Raw genomic sequence first — 17931 nt, forward strand, 5'->3', positions numbered from 1 at the left:
CCGGGGGCCGAGGGTGCGTGGAGCCTGGCACGGTGCCACGCTGGCATTTGCAGACTGCAAAGCTTGCCAGCTCCGGTTTCCCCTTGGGCTTTTCACGCCCATTCAGGCAGCCCGGGTTGATTAAATACCTTTTATGTTTCTGTCCTCTCCCTTTGTCCCGGCGCTGATCACCCTGCCATAATAAGCTCGATGTGTTTGCACAGGAAAGTGCTGCTCTGACGAATTCCTGCCTTGTCGCGGTCTGATGCACCAGCCCCTGCGCCGCCCGTGGGGACGGGGCGCGGGGCCAGCTCCCAGCCAGGGCCGGGAGGGGAGAACCACACGGGCCCCCAGGCGGCTGGGTGGGAATAGGGTGCAGGGAGGCTCTAACTGAGGGAAAGCAGGAAAGGAAGGGGGCCATGGGCCCTGGGGAGAGGACAGGAGGCACCCCTTCCTTGCCCCTCGGAGCAGAAGAGCCGGAGGGGCATGACCCTGTCTGTGCATGGGGGCCAGACCCCTTTGCCTTTCCCCACTAATACCTTCTGGATCTCCCCCGCAGCCAGAAAAGGGAGCAGCACTGAGGCTGTCCAGATCGGGCCATTGCCATCCGTCCCCCGGGGCCAGCGGAGATGCTCTGTGCATGGATGCACACCTGGAAATGCAGCCACCTCTGGGGTGGAGCTGGCACCCAGGGGCCACTTGGGAGCCCAGGCAGGCGCAGGAGCCTGGCTTGTTGCAGTGCAGGGAATGCAGAGTGTCAGGGCACACCTGGATGGCTGGGGGAAGCCCTGCTGGGGTCTGGATAGATGCAGATACCTTGGAGCTCGGGGCAAAGTTTATCTTGCGAAGTGGCCAGAGATGGGTACCCTGCGCAGACGGGGCTGGTCGCATGCCCTGGAGGCCAGAGGCCCGATGCACGATGCTCTCGGTGCATTGACACGGAAGGGTCCAAAGGGGGAAAAGTAGCTGACTCGCGCCCTTTCCCCCAGCCCGTGGCTGCCTGTGTGGCAGAGGGGCGTGGGCTCTTAACCCGACTGCGTAACTCCCGTGTCCAATGAACACTTGGGAGAAAAGCAGTCTCTGTGAAAGGCGGAGGCGCAAAGTAGCCCCTCCATCACTGGCCAGGGAAACAAGCGGGAAAGTGGACCAGCTCCGAGGCCTCCTGCATGCAACCCCCTGATGGGGTGGGAAGCGACTGGGTTTCCTCTGAGCTGGGGGTAGGGGTGGGAACGGAGAGAGCCCTGTGTCCTCTCCGAGCAGCTTGGGAGAGGGAGGCTGTGCCAGCACCAGGAACTGTGCAGCATGTCTGTGTGTTTGCATGCATGTGTGTATGTGTGCACATGTATGTGCACATGTATGTGCACGTGCATCCACGCCCAGCCACTCCCTCTGGGCTCAGTGCAGCCATCCGCATGGGTCGTCCGGCTCCCAAAGGGCTGGGAACAAACCCTGCATCGGGAAGGGATTTGCCCCCTGCTGCCCGCCTCAATGCCCAGCCCAGCAGCTGCCCCAGGCCGGGGAGCTCAGAGGCGCTGGGGCGCCCGCGGCTGGGGCTGAAGATGCTCCATTCCTGGGTATGACCAGCTGTGCATCGTCCAGCTGTGGCTGGGGGGGTTGGTCCCCTTGTCCTTGGCTTGCTCCACGAGCTGGCCCCGGTGCACGGGTCAGCTGCGAGCGTGCAGCTCCGGCCCCGGAGGATTGCAGGGAAGCTACCTCCTCCTTCCTGTCTGTGCTGGCGGCTCATGGCCGCACTGACCCCGTCTCCCCGGTTCCCAAGAATGCGAGGTGGGCGGCTGCGGGGAGATGAGCTCACTGCCGCTGCCCGTCTCCCCCAGGCCAGCCCAGCCAGGGATGACTTGACGGCTGAGTTATGCGGGGCAGGCCCTGGCCGGGAGCCGTGCTGCGAGCGCCAGGCTGTGCTGGCAGGAGGGAGGCAGGCCAGGGAGGGGACGGGACCAGCTCTGGTGTCGCCAGCCGGGCAGGCGGCACGCAGAGACCGATGCTAAGCACCATGGATGTGGTGGAGCTGGTCACATCGCAGCACCAAGGAAGCTCTGTTGTCCCCGGCTCTCCTCTTGCTCCATCCAGCCTGGCTGGAAGAGACCCCCGTCCCCATCCTCCCCTGCCATGAGTTGTTTCCCCCTCTCCTCTGTGGTGTCCCATTGCAGCCATGCCCTGTCCCAGCAGCTGGAGCTCCAGCCCTGGGGCAGGGGGCCGTGGGTGTGACGGCTGGGCCCAGTCCCCTAGCCAGCCTGCGCCCATGCAGCAAGCAGCGCACCCAGTGCCAGACCCCCAGGCTGGCGGGACAGTCTCAGCCGGGCTCGCACGCTCGCCCCCTGAGCCCAGCCACACAGCAGCTGTGCTTTTGTGCAACACCGGGCCCAGGCTAGCTGCCCCCAGCCCCATGCAACCACTCCTGTCTTTCTCTGGCTGCTTTCCCCACTGGATGCCTCTTAGCACCGGTGCCCCCATCACATGCAAGGAAGAGGTGGGCGATTCCTGCCGCCTCCTGCTTGCCATGCCCTGCTCCAAAGACATAGGGCCCAACGTCGGGGCTCTCCCCACACGGAGCCAGGCTATAAAAGGGCAGCTGCTGCCCTGGAGCCAGACACACGCATGCTTCATTGCAAGGGGCCACGCGTCCGCTGTGCTTCAGGGCTGAGACCAGCTTAGCAGCTGCTACCGCTGACCCTGGCCCCAACCTGCCCCTGCGCTGCAGGGTTATAGGGCCAGTGCAGCCGGTGCCCGGTGCAGAGGCACTGACCGGTGCAGGAAGGGGAGGCCTCACTGCGGCTTGAGGGAGGGTTTCCCTTGTCCGGACGTGCTGGGGTCACGGCGGCCGAGTTGCCCCTTGAGGCTGCTCTGACCTGGGTGGCGAGGAGAAAGGTTGACCCTCTCCGGACGTCTCTCCGGCAGGTGGCCCACACGGCCAGGACACCGGACGATGCCTCCTTCCCCGAGGACACAGAGTCCGACCACGCGGGCAGGCGCAGGTGGAGCTACACCGACCTCTCCGACGATGAGGACCTGCTGGCGGACGAGGCCTCGGGAGGTAATGTCTCCGTGGGGATGCTGGGCAGTGGAGAGCCATCTACACCAGGGCACCGCCTGCCCGGTTGCGGTTGCTGATGGAGATAGCAGCGGGAGCGTGGGATGCATTTGCCACCCAGCTCCGGGCAGAGACGTTCCCCGAGGCCTCCAGGAACCTGGGCCAGCCCGTCAGCAAGCGGGAACAGCAGCACACATCCCAGTCCCAGGAAGCATCATTGTGCCCCTTTATACATCCATGGCACATCCGCACCTTGAGCACCATGCCCAGCTCCGGTCCCCGCACGTCCCAAAGGGAGTAGGGGAACTAGAGACGATCCAGAGACAGGCACCAAGGCATGGGGGAGGCCTCCACGCGAGGAGACATGGAAGGGGCCTGTTCAGGAGGGACAGGATCAGGGTTTAGGATGTAGTAAATGGCAAAGAGAAGCCCCTCGGGGTTTATGATGAGCTCTCTGTCCCCAGACCAGGACAAGGGGTCAGTGTGTGGAACCAGCAGGCGGGCACTTTAAACTAAGCACAAGGAAATTCATTTGTCGCCCAGGAGGGAGTTGGATTCAAGGGTGGAGCTCGTGGGCACCAGGCGCGCAGGAAGCTGAGCGTGCCACCCGAATCACCAGGGGCTTGGACACGGGCTTGGAGGAAAGGGGCGTCGGGAGCCATGGAGTAGGGCAGTGAGGGGCACGGCCTCTGCATCAGACCTTGAATGCTCGAGGCTGCAAGGGAGAGAGGAAAAAACCCTGGTCGGACCCAGTCCCGCTCCCTCGCAGCCCCCACTGTGTGATACCAGAGACCGGTCTGTGCTTTGACCCACTCCACGGCGGCTCTCATACTCGCAAGGCACCCGGCTGGCCCCAGCCCCTGCTCACGCGGCCCATCTGCTTCCCTTTCAGACGGCAATGGTAGCGGGGAGAACGGCAGCGGGACTCCCTTGCTGGGCGTGCTGCCCCACGCCACCACGCAGCCCGAAGTCATGTTCTTCCCCACAGGTAAGGGGCCAGCTGTGAACGTGAGCCCAGAGGCACTTACGGAGGCAATGGGGCAGACGGTGAGAGTATGGGGGCTGGTTCTGACTTCCCAAAGCGTGCCCAGCCTGAGCCACGGCCTCCACCGAGTGTGCTGGGTCCTGGCGAGGCCAAGCCCCTCCGGTCTGGCCACGGCAAGAGGCAGCATTGCTGTGGCCAGCATTCCTGAGGCTCCCGGCGGGGCCCTGCCAGCCTGGGACCAGTGCCCGGTGCCTGCGGCCGTCTGCAGAAACCATCTCGGACTGGGCGGGAGCAGCCGGGTCCTCTGGAGAGCTGGCTGGGCGTGCACACCTGCCCGGGCACACACCAGCTTCGGGGAATGCCTCTTGTGCGCCGGGGCTGCGCCTAAGTAGCACTGCAGATGCTCGTGGCTGCACCCGGGGCCGGGCCATGGGGCGGGCGTCTCTGCCCTACTCAGCACCCAGCAGAGTAGGTCTTAGACGCCGGCTGCTGGGATGATGTCTGGAAGTGCATTGCCTGGCCTTGAACTTGAGCGTTCAGCATGTCCTAGCCCCGTCCATGGGAGCGAGCCAGGGCAGCAGTTTGGGAAAGGCGGTGGGTGAGGCTGTGCCAGGGACAGATTCCCATGCCAGCTGCCCCCACGCAGTGCAGGCAGCAGGAGCTGCTCCAGCCGCCAACGCTTCCTGCAAGCCATGGAGCTGGACCAGGGCAAGAGGCTGCACGCATTAGAGTCCCCAGCCGTGTCCGCGTCTTCTCCAGGGCCTGGGAGCAGCGGGGAGGTGGGGTCAGGGTGCAGCAGCAGCGGGGAGGTGGGGTGCAGGGGACGCTGTGGGCAGCGGGGCAGGTGTGTGAGACTCTGGGCGTGGGGTCAGGGGACCTTGCTGCACGCATCCCTGCACCAAGCCTGTCCCCAGGCTAGCTCTGTGCCCATGTTTCCGATGGCCGACATGCCGCCCCGTCCGGGGGGGCTCAGCTTTGTGCAGGGCAGTCAGGGCAGCTACTGCCGTGGTGTGGGGGGCGGTGTGGCACTGCCTGGGGGGTGCTTTTGTGGGGTCGGGACCCCTTTCCTCTTAGCTGTCTCCTCTCTTTCTGCATGCCGCCTTTGTGGGGCCGACAACTCCAGCTCTGAGCTCCCGTGGCCGTTGCTGCTGTTTCTCTCTTGGTAACTGCAAACCTTTCTCTTTCCTTTCCTGTCCTGTCCCTCTCTGTCCCCTCGTCTTCCTCCCCATCAGCGGCGGTCCCCCATCCCGCGGGGCTGCCCCGCCTAGCAGGGATAACCGTGTCTGAACCGGACGACGATGCCCCGCTCAGTAAGTGAAGGGAGAAGCTCTGCAGTGCCTGTGGCAGTGGTGTGGGCACGGAGGCTACGGGCAGGGGCAGAAGTGGGCTGTCCTGGAGCAGGTGGGGGTAGACGTGGGCTGTGCTGCAGCTGGGTGGAAGACGTGGTTCTTTTCCATGCAAAACTTCCACTTTTTGGACAAAAGTTTGCTTGCTAACATCACCCACTTGTCAAAGGCGCCGCATGGGTTCGGGGAGTCACCGTGTGGCGCCTCGTGCACCCCTTCTCCTCTCCTTCGCAATCCACTGCACAAAGCAACTGGTACACCGCGGGGGGCTGGCTGTGGTGCATCATGGGATATGCAGTCCTCCAGGGGAGCCCAGCCCCACAGAAGAGCAGGGCGGGAGGGACAAGGCGGGGAGCGTCCCTCGCTGCAACCCTGGTGCTGCACCGGTGCCATCGTGGCCCCGGGCAGCCCGGCTGGCGCGGGGGCTCCCTGAGCACGGGCGGGCTCCGCTCCGCTCCTCTCCTCTCTCCTTATAAGTCGATGCCTCCAGCGCCTTCCTCGGTTTTATGGCTCATCCCTGAACTCCCTCCAGCTCACTGATGTCAGCCCGGGCCCGGGGCCATGTGCAGAGGAGCCCTACACCCCCGTGCTGCTGCCTCAGTGCCCCCAGGGCGTCTTCGGGGGGTTGCAGCCCCTGTCATGATCCCCCATCCTGGCAGTGCCCTCCTCCCTGTCACAGGCTCCCTGCAGGTGCAGGGCAGGCAGCTCTGGAAGAGAGTCAGATTTGCAAGGTCTGGCACCACGCAGGGAAGGGGGGAGCGCTTGGCGGGCTCCGCGGATGCTGCGCGAGGCCCCAGGACGCGCTGAGACCTGACGCGGGCAGAGGCAGCGCCATCGCCCAGGGACGGCAGCCAAGCCAGGCCCATAAAAGTCCCCTTCTTAGGCTCGCGTCTTCCCGTGCTTGTCCAGGCAGGAAGGAAACGGGCGCTGGGCACCGGGCCGCAGCCACGTCTCGTGACTCGGAAAGGCACGCGTGGACCGCACGGGGCTGTCCCGCGGCTGCAGCACGGCTCGGGGTGGTCTCCTGCAGGGCTGCGAGGCAGCCAGACCCTCCCGCTCTCCGGCCCCTGGTGCTCCTCCTGGAAGAGCGGGTTTGGGAACCAGCTGGGGAAGGGACCTTTGAGTCCAGGGAGCTAGAGAGCTAGGCGCTCGCTGTTGTGCCTCGTGGGCCTTCGCGCCTCTGCTGTGAACCGGGCTGTCTCTGGAGCAGCCATCCTCACCCAGGGACTCATGAGGTGTGCAACGTTAGGCAATTTCCATGGGAAATGCAGGGATTTCAACCAGGCATCCAGAGCATCACCACCGCAGGGGCTCCCTGAGTCCTTTGCAACCAGAGCCATTGCAGAAGCCTTTATGCATAGTCCAAACGCGAGCGAAAGCCAAGCGCTGGCCCTTTCCGAGGAGGACGAGAGTCTAGCCGGGTCGAGCGCTGCTGAGCCTGTCGCGGCCCCGATCAGCGAGCAGGTCTGGAGCTGTGGCAGGTGTACTTTTGCTGAGGGGCCCGTGCTCAGGTGCTGCGTTCAGGGTGATTCCCAGGGGTGTTTGCCAGGTGACCGGGATCCAGGGGCTCTCTGGCCTGTCCTGCAGCGAGCGTGCCGGAGAGGTGACTCAGCTGGCCGGATGCGTGGCGGAAAGTCCAGCGCTCTGTGCAATTGTTCTGCAGCCTGGAGTGTTTTTCCATCTCCTTCCCCAGCCAGTTGCAAACAAAACAAGACCGAGCCCCAAGGGCTCCTTAAAAGGAGGCAGAGTGGCTGCTTGGGACGTCCTGGAACAGGCTGGGCTTCCTGCAGCCGGGCCCAGCTCTGAGCAGGGACGGAGCTCAGGGCCACGGCTTGCAACCATGGCAGGCACGGGACATTGCATGTGCAATGCGGGGAACGTGGCACGGGGCAGGCACAAGCTGTGTTGCATCATTACCTTGCACACGAATGCACACACCCACTTCGGCGCATGAACCCTCATCCCATGTGTGCACGTATGCACGGGGTGGGGGCCAGGCCGTGGCAGGTACAAGCAGCCTTCTGCAGGTCCCTTGGGCCTGCGTGCTGGTGAGCTGGGACGAGGGATGTGTGTGCGCAGAGGGCAAGGTCTGGGCGACCAGCTCCTGCTGGCACCCAAGCAGGGCAGAGTGTCCCAGTGCCCCGGTGCCACCTTCTCTCCATCCGCCAGCCCCGGGACCTGCAGGGGACTTGCTCCCCAGCGGGAGCGGTCATGCTGGCCCAAGTCCAGAGTGAGGGGCTGGAGGGCAGAGCTCTGGCTTGGGGGTCACCACTTCCAAGCGGCCACCCCCATCCGGGCGCACCGCAGCTCGGGCCCAAGAAAGAGGCTTTGTAGCAGGAGCTGGTGTCTAAAAGAGCCCGTTTCACGGGGCCGCATTCTTCGGGGGTGAGCCGCGCAGCCTGCCCCGAGGTCGCAGGGCCCAGCCCTGGGATGCTGCTCTCAAGGGGCCCTTTGTCCAGCCTCACAAGCGCCCCTGTGTTCCCCGGGCCCCCGGAGCGGGGGCGCCGCCAGGGCACCCCGGGACGCGAGCCTGGCACCGCCCCGGCCCCCTGCGAGCGGCTCGCTGCGCCCGCCCGGGAAGGGCCCGGCTGCGAGCGGGGAGGAATGCCGGGAATGCGCGAGGCGGGGGCCACGTGCCAGCGGCCGCGTGAGGCCCCGGGCATCCGTGCGGGCCGGCGGGGTCTGCTCCCAGCCCAGGTGCCGGCTCCGCCCGCCGGGAGACGGGGGGCGCGGAGCCAAGCGCTGTCCGCGCCGCTCCTCCCTCGCAGCGCAGCAGCTGCTGGAGGGGGCCGTCCTGGCACTGGGCGCGTGTGAAAGTCGGGGGCGGGGTCCGCCGGCTGCCCCCGGGCTGCTCCCAGCTGCGGGCTGCCCCTCCAGCCTGGTGAGACCTGAACTGGGCATTGCCTCCGGGGGCAGGGAACGGCCCCTCTCATCCCCTCGCATTGGCCGTGGGTGGGCAGCGGGCACGCCACGCCACCGCTGCTGGGCCTCACAGCCACGATCCCCGCGGGCGCTGATCTGTGGGGGATGCCCGCGAACACCCCGCATGTCCCTGGGTCGTTACAGACTATAATAGCGGCTGTTGTCTCAGCCGGCACTAACCAGCTTCCCATCGGCCCAGTGGGCTCCTGCCCCGAACGGCTGCAGTGGGGCAGCCACGCCGTGTCGGGGCTGGCGGGTGTGAGCCCCAGACATGGGCACCCGGTGCCCTGCGCTTGCACTGACGGCATCTCTCCCCCTCCTCGCCAGTCTACTACCGCGCGCTGGTGAACTTCACCCGCAGCATCGACTACAGCCCGGCGCTGGAGGATGCCAACTCAAGCACCTTCCGGGAGGTCTCGGAGGCGGTGGTGGACACGGTGAGCCCTGGCGCCCCACCGGGTTTGTCTGCCCTCTTGCTTGGGAGCCGCGGGGTGCCCGCCCCGGGCTGCCCTTGCTGGCGGGGCTTGTGGCCGCCTTTCCCGGAGCCCCCAGCCCTGCAGCGGGAGCCCGTCGGGGCGTGCAGGGCTCAGCTTTCTGTGGCCGGGTGGGACGGGGGGGGCCATGGCTGCACTTAATGGCCTTGGGGCCATCTGGGGCATGGTGGGCGCAGAGCCCTGACGCTGCCTCCCTCTCTCCCAGCTGGAGTCCGAGTACTACAAGATCTCCGGGGAGCAGGTGGTCAGCGTGGTGTTCATCAAGTGAGTCGGGGCTGGGGCTGGGGACTGGGGAAGCCCCCTGCTTCTCCCTGGATGGGGGGCATGCATCTCCGACAGCCTCTGGGTGCAGAGAAGCCCCCGCAACCCCTCCAGCAAGCCCCAGCACCAGTCATGGGCCCTGCCCCAGAGCTGGGACAGGCCCACTGCCCAGAGGGCATCCAGCCCCGGCAGGAATCGGGCGTTTGAGCTCCAGGATGGGGCAGGGCATGTACGTGGGTACGTGCACACCCCTTCACTCCCACCCTTCTCGGCCAGGGAGCTGGACGGCTACATCTTCGTGGAGCTGGACGTGGGCTCAGAGGGCAACATGGACGACGGGGAGATCCGCCAGGTGCTCTACTCGGTCATCCAGGCCGGCTCCATCGCCTCCTACGTCACCTCCACCGAGGGCTTCCAGTTTCGGCGCCTCGGGGCAGGTGAGCGGAGGGTGCCCAGGGTAGCGGCCCTGTCAGGATACCCGGAGGGCACCGAGCTGAGTCGGCTCCTGGCGGCGTGCGGGCCTGTCCCTAGCAGCTGCGTCGCAGCGTCAGGCTCTCAGCAGGGTGGAGATGCAGTGCAGGACGGCATCGCTGCAGCAGCCCGGCTGGTAGTCGGGCACAGAGCGAAGGGCACGTGTTGTTCTGGGGAGCTGCTTTCTGGGCTGAGCCAGGGAGTCCCGCTGGCCTGAGCCCCCTCTGTTCACTTGCAGCCGAAAGGCCTCCTCCCCCCCTCTCCGTGGAGCCCCCGGGTGAGTCGGGGTGAGAGCGGACCACGCGCGGGGGAAGCTGGAGCCTGGGCTTGGCCGGGACCCTGCTCCCTCCAGGCTGGCGCTCGGGGCGTGCCCCTGCCAGCCTGAGAGCGCCTCAGGCCCCGATCCTGGTACAAGCCGCCGGAGACAGCGGTGTCTGCAGAGTGACATTTCCCTGGGCCCTGCCCGTGCCAGCTGTGCTGCCAGCTGCTCTCGGCCAGCTCCAGATGTGCAGGCCAGCTCCCCTCTGTCCCGGCCCCCGCAGGCGAGCAGCAGGCTCCAGGTTCCCCCCGGTCCGCCTGTGCCATGCTGTGCCGTGAGCGTACGCGGGTGGTTGCCTTGCACCGTGAAGATCTTGGCCCTGCAGCCAGAGAGTGCTTGGCACCAGGGTCCTTTGTGCTGGACTCTGGCCGCGGCAGACGGACGGCCTCCCTGCCGCCTGGCATGTGTGCTGTGCATGTGCGCCCACACGCGTGTGCCTCATGCTGTCTGCTGCATGCCCCGGCAAGTCCCGTGGCATGCGTGTGGCCAGGCTGGCGTGCCGTGTCACATGTCCCTGCTGCCTGAGTGTGTGCAGTGTGCGTTTTCTGGCCGCGCTGTGACTTGGGACCGAGGGGCAGGGCACGGGGCACGCACAGCCCTGGGGGTGGGCTGCAGCCACAGGTGAGGGGTGTGCAGCAGGCTCCGGGAGCCGGGCAGGAAGGGCCAGGCCTGGCTCTGACTCGGGCCCTGTTGCAGTGATGCCGCCGGCCGTGCGAGCCTGCACGAGCGAGGAGTTCACCTGCCGCAGCGGGGAGTGTGTGGACCGCGACTTCCGCTGCGACCGCCGCCCCGACTGCCGCGACATGTCGGACGAGGAGGACTGCGGTGAGCGCCCTGGGGGTGCACCTTCCCGCCCCGAGACCACAGCTCCCACGGGAGCCACGGGTGGCTCCCGCACCCCACCGAGATGGGGAAACAGGCAGGGGGAGGCCCAGGCAATAGCTGGCGGCAGAACCCACCAAGGCCCATCTCTGGGAGGTCTTGGGGGCTCCCAGCTGGGCACATGCTGGACTGGGGGCTCCAGGGTGGGGGTCCCTGCGGGAACAGAGCGCATGCACCCTGGTGCTAGCAAAGTCCCCCAGATCCCTTTGCCAGGGCACCATGCCCCCAGGGCCCGGAGGCTGAGCTGGTGCCCTGTGTGCCCGAGCTCTTGGCATGCCCAGCGATGCTGCTTGGGTTTCCGGGGCTGGGCCGCGGCTCCTAATGCTCCTGGGGCCCGTCTGCCCACAGAGTGGGAGCCCGTGACGCTGCCCCTGCCGATCACCACCATGGCCCGGCCTGTCACCACTCGGATGCCAGCCACCACCGCCACCCCCACCACACCCACAGTCACCACGCGGCGGCCACTGACCCCCTTTCCTGCCCACTTGCGCCCCACCGCTCCCTCGGGGCAGCACCCCCCGGAGCAACGCCCCTGCCGCCGGGACGAGGCCATGTGCGCCAACAAGCAGTGCATCCCCCACGACTACCTGTGCGATGGCGAAAAGGATTGCGCCGACGGGAGCGACGAGCAGAAATGCGGTGAGGCCGCGTGGCACGGGGCGGGAAGCACAGACCACGGGGCAGGCGGGAATGGGGTCTGGGGGTCCTGGCAGGAGGGGCAGCTGGAAATAGCGGAGAGAAGCAGGGCTGGAAGGAGCTGCAGAGGGCACGTCTAGTGCAACCCCTGCCTGAAGCAGGATCAAACCCTAAAGCCATCATCGAAACTCTTTGTCAACCCCCTCGCGTCTCGTGCGCAGGCACCCCCAGCCCGTGCGAGCCCAACGAGTTCAAGTGCCGGAACGGGTACTGCGCCCTCCAGCTGTGGCTGTGCGATGGCGACAACGACTGCGGGGACGGCTCTGACGAGATGGGCTGCCGTGAGTGCGCCTGCCCATTGGCCCCGGGCAGCGGGGTGGGTCACGGGATGCCCAAGGGAGAGCCATGACCCGAGGGTGCCACCCTGCTGCAATGCAGAGCCCGTTCCACGCTGCAACCCACTGTACTACAGCCCTGCTGCAGAGCTGCTCCAGGACTGCAGCCCCGCTGCACTGCAACCACGGAGCCCCTTCCACACTGCAGCCCCGCTGCACAGCTGGTCTCAGACCTGTGCTGGCCAGACTGGCCTCTTTCCAGCCAACACTGGAGGAGGTGGCACTGTGCTGCTGCGTGCGCAAGGGCAGGGGGTGTTGGGGACCTGGGGGCAATGCTGCGTGGTGCCGCCCCTACCCGCTAACGCTTCTGTCCCTGCAGCCACCAAGGCCCCCGGTGACACCTGCGGCCCCAACCAGTTCACTTGCGTGTCCAACCGCACGTGCATCCCTGCCAGCTACCACTGCGACGAGGAGGTCGACTGCCCCGATCGCTCCGACGAGTTTGGCTGCAGTGAGTGGGGGTCCTGGCTGTGGGGTCTGTGTGGAGGGTGGCAGACCCTTGCCCTCCGTGAGGGGCTGGGGGAAGCCATGTCTGCTTCCCTGGTTTGGGGGTACCATAGGGGAGCCCTCCTCACCCCTCGGTCCACCCCCAGCACCCCCCCAGGTGATCACGCCCCCTGAGGAGTCCATCCAGGCCTTCCCCGGCCAGACGGTGCGCTTCACCTGCGTGGCCATCGGCGTCCCCACGCCCATCATCACCTGGAGGCTCAACTGGGGGCACATCCCCGCCGGCAGGAGGTGGGTCCAGTGCTCCCAGCCAGCGGGGTAGGATGGGAAGCTGTGCAGCATGCGGAGGTGGGGCACCTTCCCCGTCGCCGGCAGGGGCTCTGCAGTGACGTTTCCGTGCTAGGGAGTGTTGCAGTGCAGGAGGGGCTCTGTGGTGGGTTTGCAGTGTGGGAGCAGATCTGCAGCAGGCTTGCAGTGCGGTGGCCGGGCTGGGCCCATGCCCGGAGCCGTCGGCAGGACCCCCCGGCACTCAGACCGCCCTCCAACCTCCCCAGAGTGTCCATCTCGAGCGAGAAGGGGCGCGGGACACTGATCATCCGGGATGTGAAGGAGGCTGACCAGGGCGCCTACACCTGCGAGGCCATCAACGCCCGCGGCATGGTGTTCGGCATCCCTGACGGCGTGCTCAGCCTCACGCCCCAGCGCGGTGAGTCCGGCGCGGCTCCGAGCCCAAGGGTGGTGTTCCCAGCCCATGGCGGGTTCCCTGCTTGCGCCCACCCGGGCCACCCCCCTGCCCGGCTGGGACGGTCCGGCGCTGCCCACGGCTGACGTCTCCACTCCACCCGCAGGCCCCTGCTCCGAGGGCCACTTCCACATCGAGGGCACATCCAGGTGCCTGCCCTGCTTCTGCTTCGGCATCACCAAGGCGTGCCGGAGCACCGGGCGCTACCGCCACCAGATCCGCCTCCGCTTCGACAGGCCCGAGGACTTCAAGGGTGAGCGGGGATAGGTGGCATGGGGTCCAGCCCTGGCAGGTGGGGCTGGGCAGCTCCCCGAGCCCTGGGAGAGGCCGGCGTGCAAGGGCCAGGCAAGCCAGATGCAGCCGGGACGCACCTCCGGCTCCGCTCGGAGTCTGAACCCCTGGGGCAGGGCTGGAGGGAGGGGCAGGAGACCTGACGGGAGCTGAGCCTCTCCTCCCACACGGCTTCCCCGGCCAGGCGTGAACGTGACGACCCCGGCGCTGCCCGGGACGCTGCCCCTGTCCTCCACGCAGCTGCAGATCGACCCCGCGCTGCAGGAGTTCCAGCTGGTCGACCTGTCCCGCCGGTTCCTGGCGCACGAATCCTTCTGGGCGCTGCCTGCCCAGTTCCTGGGCAACAAGGTGATGGGCCAGGCGGGGCGGGGGGCCGCCGGCGTGGAGCCTGGGTTGGAACAGACAAGAATGGAAGAGCTGCCCTGGACTGGGTCAGACCCGGTCCGTCTTGTCCGGGCTCTGGTGTCATGCAGCACGTCTGGGTCTGGCCAGGGTTTTCCCTCCTGCTCCAGTATTTAAGGTCTGGGAAACCCTAATTCAGAAGCCATGCTTCTCTCTCCCGTGCTTAACAGCAGCCTTCCTCCACGCACGGCTCCGGTCCCTGGGTGGATCTGGCTGAGCTCCCAGCGTCTCTGGTGGCCACAGGTGCCAGCTTTTAATGACATGCTGCACCAGGCTGAGGAGCCTGGTTTCCAGAGTGCCCGGCAGCGAGGCGTGTGGGGGGGAAGGATGCCCCAGGCTGCGTGCGGTGCTCTGATCTCAGCCGGTGCCGTGGCAGGTGGACTCCTATGGTGGCTTCCTGACCTTCAAAGTGCGCTACGGGGTGTCACGCGGGCAGCCAGAGCCCGTGCAGAAACCCGACGTGATCATCGTGGGCAATGGGCAGAAGCTCATCTACCGGGCGCGAGTGCCCACCCAGCCATCCGCCATCAACCAGCGCCGCGTGCAGTTCACGGAGGTGGGTTCAGCAGTGCCCTGCGCCTGCGAAAGCCTGCCCAGGGGGGCATCATCTCCCCTTCCTCCCTGGGGCACCGGGGGGTTGGGGAGCGTGGGTGCCCTGCTGTTGCTCGCCCAACGCTGCTGTCGCCTCCCCTGCAGCTTGCTCTGCTGCTGGGGGTGAAAGTGCATCTGCCCTGATGAGCTCCTTAGCATGGCAGCTGCCCCCAGCACCCTTGCAGGACAGGCTGGCGCTGCCTCGGTGCTCTCTGCGCCATGCCGAGTGCCCGAGGGGAGCATCCCAGCCTGTGCCGGGGTCTGCAGAGCCGATGACCCCCGGCCCGGCCGGCCCTTTGCAGGAGAACTGGGTGCGTGAGTCGGGGGCACCGGTGAGCCGGGAAGAGCTGCTGCTCGTCCTGCAGCGCCTGGAGAGCGTGCTGCTGCAGACCGTCTACGACAACCGGATGGCCAGCGTGGGGCTGAGTGACATAGTCATGGACACCACCACGACCGAGGTCACCAGCCTGGGCCTGGCGCGCAGTGTCGAGGAGTGCAGGTGCCTCCCGGGATGGGAGCTGCATTGGGGGCACCAGGGAGGGTGCTCTGGGGGGATCCTATAGAGAGGAGCCCACTCCCCTGCCATTCACTGCTCCCATCCGGGGTGGATTTGTGCGGCACCTGGATGGCAGGATCAGGGCCAGCCGTGCGCTGACCCTGGAGCCGGCCCCGGTGCCCCCTGCACCGCTGTCAGCTGCCCATGCTCTCCCGCAGGTGCCCCACCGGCTACTTGGGCCTGTCCTGCGAGCGGTGCGATGCCCAGTTCAAGCGGGTGGCCGAGGGCCCCTACCTGGGCACCTGCTCTGGCTGCAGCTGCCACGGGCACTCCAGCTCCTGCGACCAGGTCTTCGGCTACTGCCTGGTAAGGACCCCGTGGCTTCGGACCCCAGTGGGGTTGGCGGGGGGCAGGGTGGTGCTGGGAGGAGCTGTACAAGAGCTCGGGCATTGCTTCGGCCTTCGGACTGGGCGGGTGCTGCACCCCAGCCTTGCTCTCCCCCCGCGCGGCACCTGCTGGGATGTCTTAATGCCCCATCCTGCTGGGCTGGGGCCGTGCCTCTCTGCCACGGCCATGCCAGTGCCTCTGCTCGTGCCCAGAACTGCCAGCACAACACGGAGGGGCCCCAGTGCAACAAGTGCAAACCTGGCTTCTTCGGAGATGCCACCCGGGGCACATCCACGGCCTGCCGGCCCTGCCCCTGCCCCTACACGGAGCCTGGACGCAGGTGAGCCCCTTCCCTGGCATCCTCTTGGCACCAGGCGTCCCCTTGGCACGGCTAGGGCTGGGGTGACCGTGTCCGCCACGTGCTCTGCAGGTTCTCGGACTCGTGCTTCCTGGACACGGACGGGCAAGCCACCTGCGACGCCTGCGCCCCCGGCTACACGGGGCGGCGCTGCGAGAGGTGAGTGCTGGGGGCGCCGGCCGTGGGTGGGTCAGTCCGGCGCCGGGCAGGGGAGCTCACGGGGGTGCATCTGACCCGTCTGCGCCTCGTCCGCTCCCCGCAGGTGCGCGCCGGGCTATGAAGGCAACCCCATCCGGCCAGGCGGGAAGTGCACCAGAGTCGGTGAGTGCCGCGGCGAGCGGGGGTGTCCGCCTGCCAGGCAAGGCAGGGGGTCCCCGCTGGGAGGGGCGTCCTCCCATCTGTCCAGCTGTGCACTGAGGCACGCCTCTCTCCTCCCCCCGCGCAGGCCAGGAGATCGTGAAGTGCGATGCGCGGGGCAGCAGCGACTCCTCCGGCGGCGCCTGCCTCTGCAAGGTACGGTCCTGTTGCCCCAGATGAACCCAGGATGGGCACAGCAAGGCCGGCACCGGTTGCTGCGGCCCCGGCTGGGGTGCTGGGCCATGCCCTGCCCTCCCCTCCCAAGCAGCGCAGAGGACCCCGGGGCCGGGGTAGCAGGGGTGCCAGTCCATGCTTTGCCCTATGAAACTCCCAAGCAGCGCGGAGGGCACTGGGGCCAGGGCTGGCAGCTGTCTGGGGGTCCCTGACTGGCCGCGGCCCGTGGGCATCTCTTCTGCAGCCCAACGTGAGGGGCCGTCTCTGTAACGAGTGCGCGGCGGGGGCCTTCCACCTGAGCAACACCAACCCCGACGGCTGCCTGAAGTGCTTCTGCATGGGCGTCTCGCGGCAGTGTGCCAGCTCCTCCTGGAGCAGGGACCAGGTCAGTGCCAGGCCTCGTGGCTCCCAGCACCCCGGGTCTGTCTCCGAGCGAGCTCGGAGCAGGGTGTGGGGCACCGCTGCAGGCTGACCGCCGGGTCTCTGTGCCAGGTGCGAGCCATGTACGAGGACAGCGAGCGGGCACCGCTCAGCCTCTCCAACCTGGCCACCACACGCACGGTCAGCGAGGGCCTGCGCTTCTCCAGCCCGTCCGAGCTGGCCTTCTCCGACTTCCACGCCCTGCCCCACGACGTCTACTACTGGGTCCTGCCCGAGCGCTTCAAGGGAGACAAGGTGCACCCCGTCCTGGGGCCTCTGGGGCGAGCACGGCCTTCTCCAGAGCCCCCTGCGCCGGGTGCATGGAGGAGACTCCGGCCGGGGGCACGGCAGGCATTGAGCAGTGCTGGGAGAGGGCTTCAGAGATCAGGGGAAGGGGCTAAACTGCCTTGGGAGGTGCAGTGGGTGCATTAGAGGTAGGTGGGTGCTGGGGTTGGGCTGTGGGAGAGGCTGGGCTGGGCCCTGAGCGTCCTTGTCCTGGCCGAGCTGTGTCCATCCATCCGTCCGCCCGCCTGAACCCCGCGCTGCGCCGGCAGGTGACCTCGTACGGTGGGGAGCTGCGCTACACGGTCACGCACAGCGTCTTCCCGGGCTCCCAGCCGCTGCCCCGCCAGCCCGACGTGCTCTTGCAAGGCAACGGCATCTTCCTGGAGCACTTCGCTGAGGCCAGCCCCGCGCCGGGCACCCCCACCACCATCACCGTGCCCTTCCGCGAGGTGAGAGCCCAGCTGCCCCTGTGCACCCCTGGGGCTGGAAATCGGCACAACCACTGCCAGCCGGGGGTGCAGTTGCTTCCAGCCCCCCGTGGCTCAGGCCTGGCCTGGGTGGGTGCAGATTTGGGGGGGCAAAGCTGACACAGGGGTCTGCCTGCCCTCCTGTAGCGAGCCTGGCAGCGGGCAGACGGGCAGGACGCCACGAGAGAACACTTACTGATGGCACTGGCCGACATCAACGTCTTCATGATCCGGGCATCGTACGCCGACCGGCCGTCGGACAGCAGGTACCGTGGGCACCCACGTGGCACTTGGCTCTGACCTGGGGCACTCGGGGGGTGTGGGAGCCAGGCCTGCTTCCACGGGCCAAGGGGTCCAGTCCACCTGGCTGAGAGTCGGTGTCCTGCGGCAGCCTCACAGTGCACACATGCACGCTGGTGGGGGCATGCACACAGCTGCACCCAGGCACATGCGTATACAGGCATGGGCAGGCACATGCACGCAGACGTGCCGGCTTGCAGGCGTGCACACGTACGCGTACACATTTGCATGCGTCCGCGGATGTGTGTCTGTGCACACACACCAGTGCATGCCTAGACGTGCTTCCCAGCCAGGCAGCCAGCCCCCCAGCCCCCTGCTCTCCTCGGGGTGGGATCTGAGAGCTTGAAAGCTACTAATGGCCCTTCTCTTTCCCCTGCACTTTGTTCTTTAGTCCTGCCGGAGCAGGTTGAGGGCTGTCCTGGGTGGTAGCTGGGGCCTAGATGCTGACAGGGCGAAGCGAAGCGATGATGGCTGG

General features: G+C 67.1%; 1 protein-coding gene across 14 annotated transcripts in view; it reads left to right on the top strand.

The window, feature by feature from the left end:
• The window catches only part of HSPG2 (heparan sulfate proteoglycan 2), an 84572-nt gene that overhangs the window by 21415 nt on the left and 45226 nt on the right, over positions 1-17931 (top strand). For 7 of the 14 annotated variants that reach the window (XM_090023314.1, XM_090023317.1, XM_090023320.1 and 4 more), the window contains exons 2-27: positions 2896-3031; positions 3921-4016; positions 5246-5323; positions 8609-8718; positions 8981-9039; positions 9313-9473; positions 9746-9784; positions 10523-10651; positions 11057-11347; positions 11566-11685; positions 12059-12190; positions 12333-12477; positions 12741-12892; positions 13035-13181; positions 13404-13567; positions 13998-14177; positions 14515-14711; positions 14927-15074; positions 15308-15435; positions 15526-15612; positions 15716-15774; positions 15899-15966; positions 16229-16369; positions 16477-16659; positions 16959-17138; positions 17304-17422. In XM_090023314.1, the coding sequence (XP_089879440.1) occupies positions 2896-3031; positions 3921-4016; positions 5246-5323; positions 8609-8718; positions 8981-9039; positions 9313-9473; positions 9746-9784; positions 10523-10651; positions 11057-11347; positions 11566-11685; positions 12059-12190; positions 12333-12477; positions 12741-12892; positions 13035-13181; positions 13404-13567; positions 13998-14177; positions 14515-14711; positions 14927-15074; positions 15308-15435; positions 15526-15612; positions 15716-15774; positions 15899-15966; positions 16229-16369; positions 16477-16659; positions 16959-17138; positions 17304-17422 (3449 nt within the window). The remainder of the gene's footprint in view (positions 1-2895; positions 3032-3920; positions 4017-5245; positions 5324-8608; positions 8719-8980; positions 9040-9312; positions 9474-9745; positions 9785-10522; positions 10652-11056; positions 11348-11565; positions 11686-12058; positions 12191-12332; positions 12478-12740; positions 12893-13034; positions 13182-13403; positions 13568-13997; positions 14178-14514; positions 14712-14926; positions 15075-15307; positions 15436-15525; positions 15613-15715; positions 15775-15898; positions 15967-16228; positions 16370-16476; positions 16660-16958; positions 17139-17303; positions 17423-17931) is intronic. The other 7 variants (XM_090023315.1, XM_090023323.1, XM_090023329.1 and 4 more) reach the window with 2 other exon arrangements.

The sequence above is a fragment of the Crocodylus siamensis genome, chromosome 12, assembly GCF_052110815.1.
Source record: "Crocodylus siamensis isolate JL-2025a chromosome 12, ASM5211081v1, whole genome shotgun sequence".
NCBI classification, from domain to species: Eukaryota; Metazoa; Chordata; order Crocodylia; family Crocodylidae; genus Crocodylus; species Crocodylus siamensis.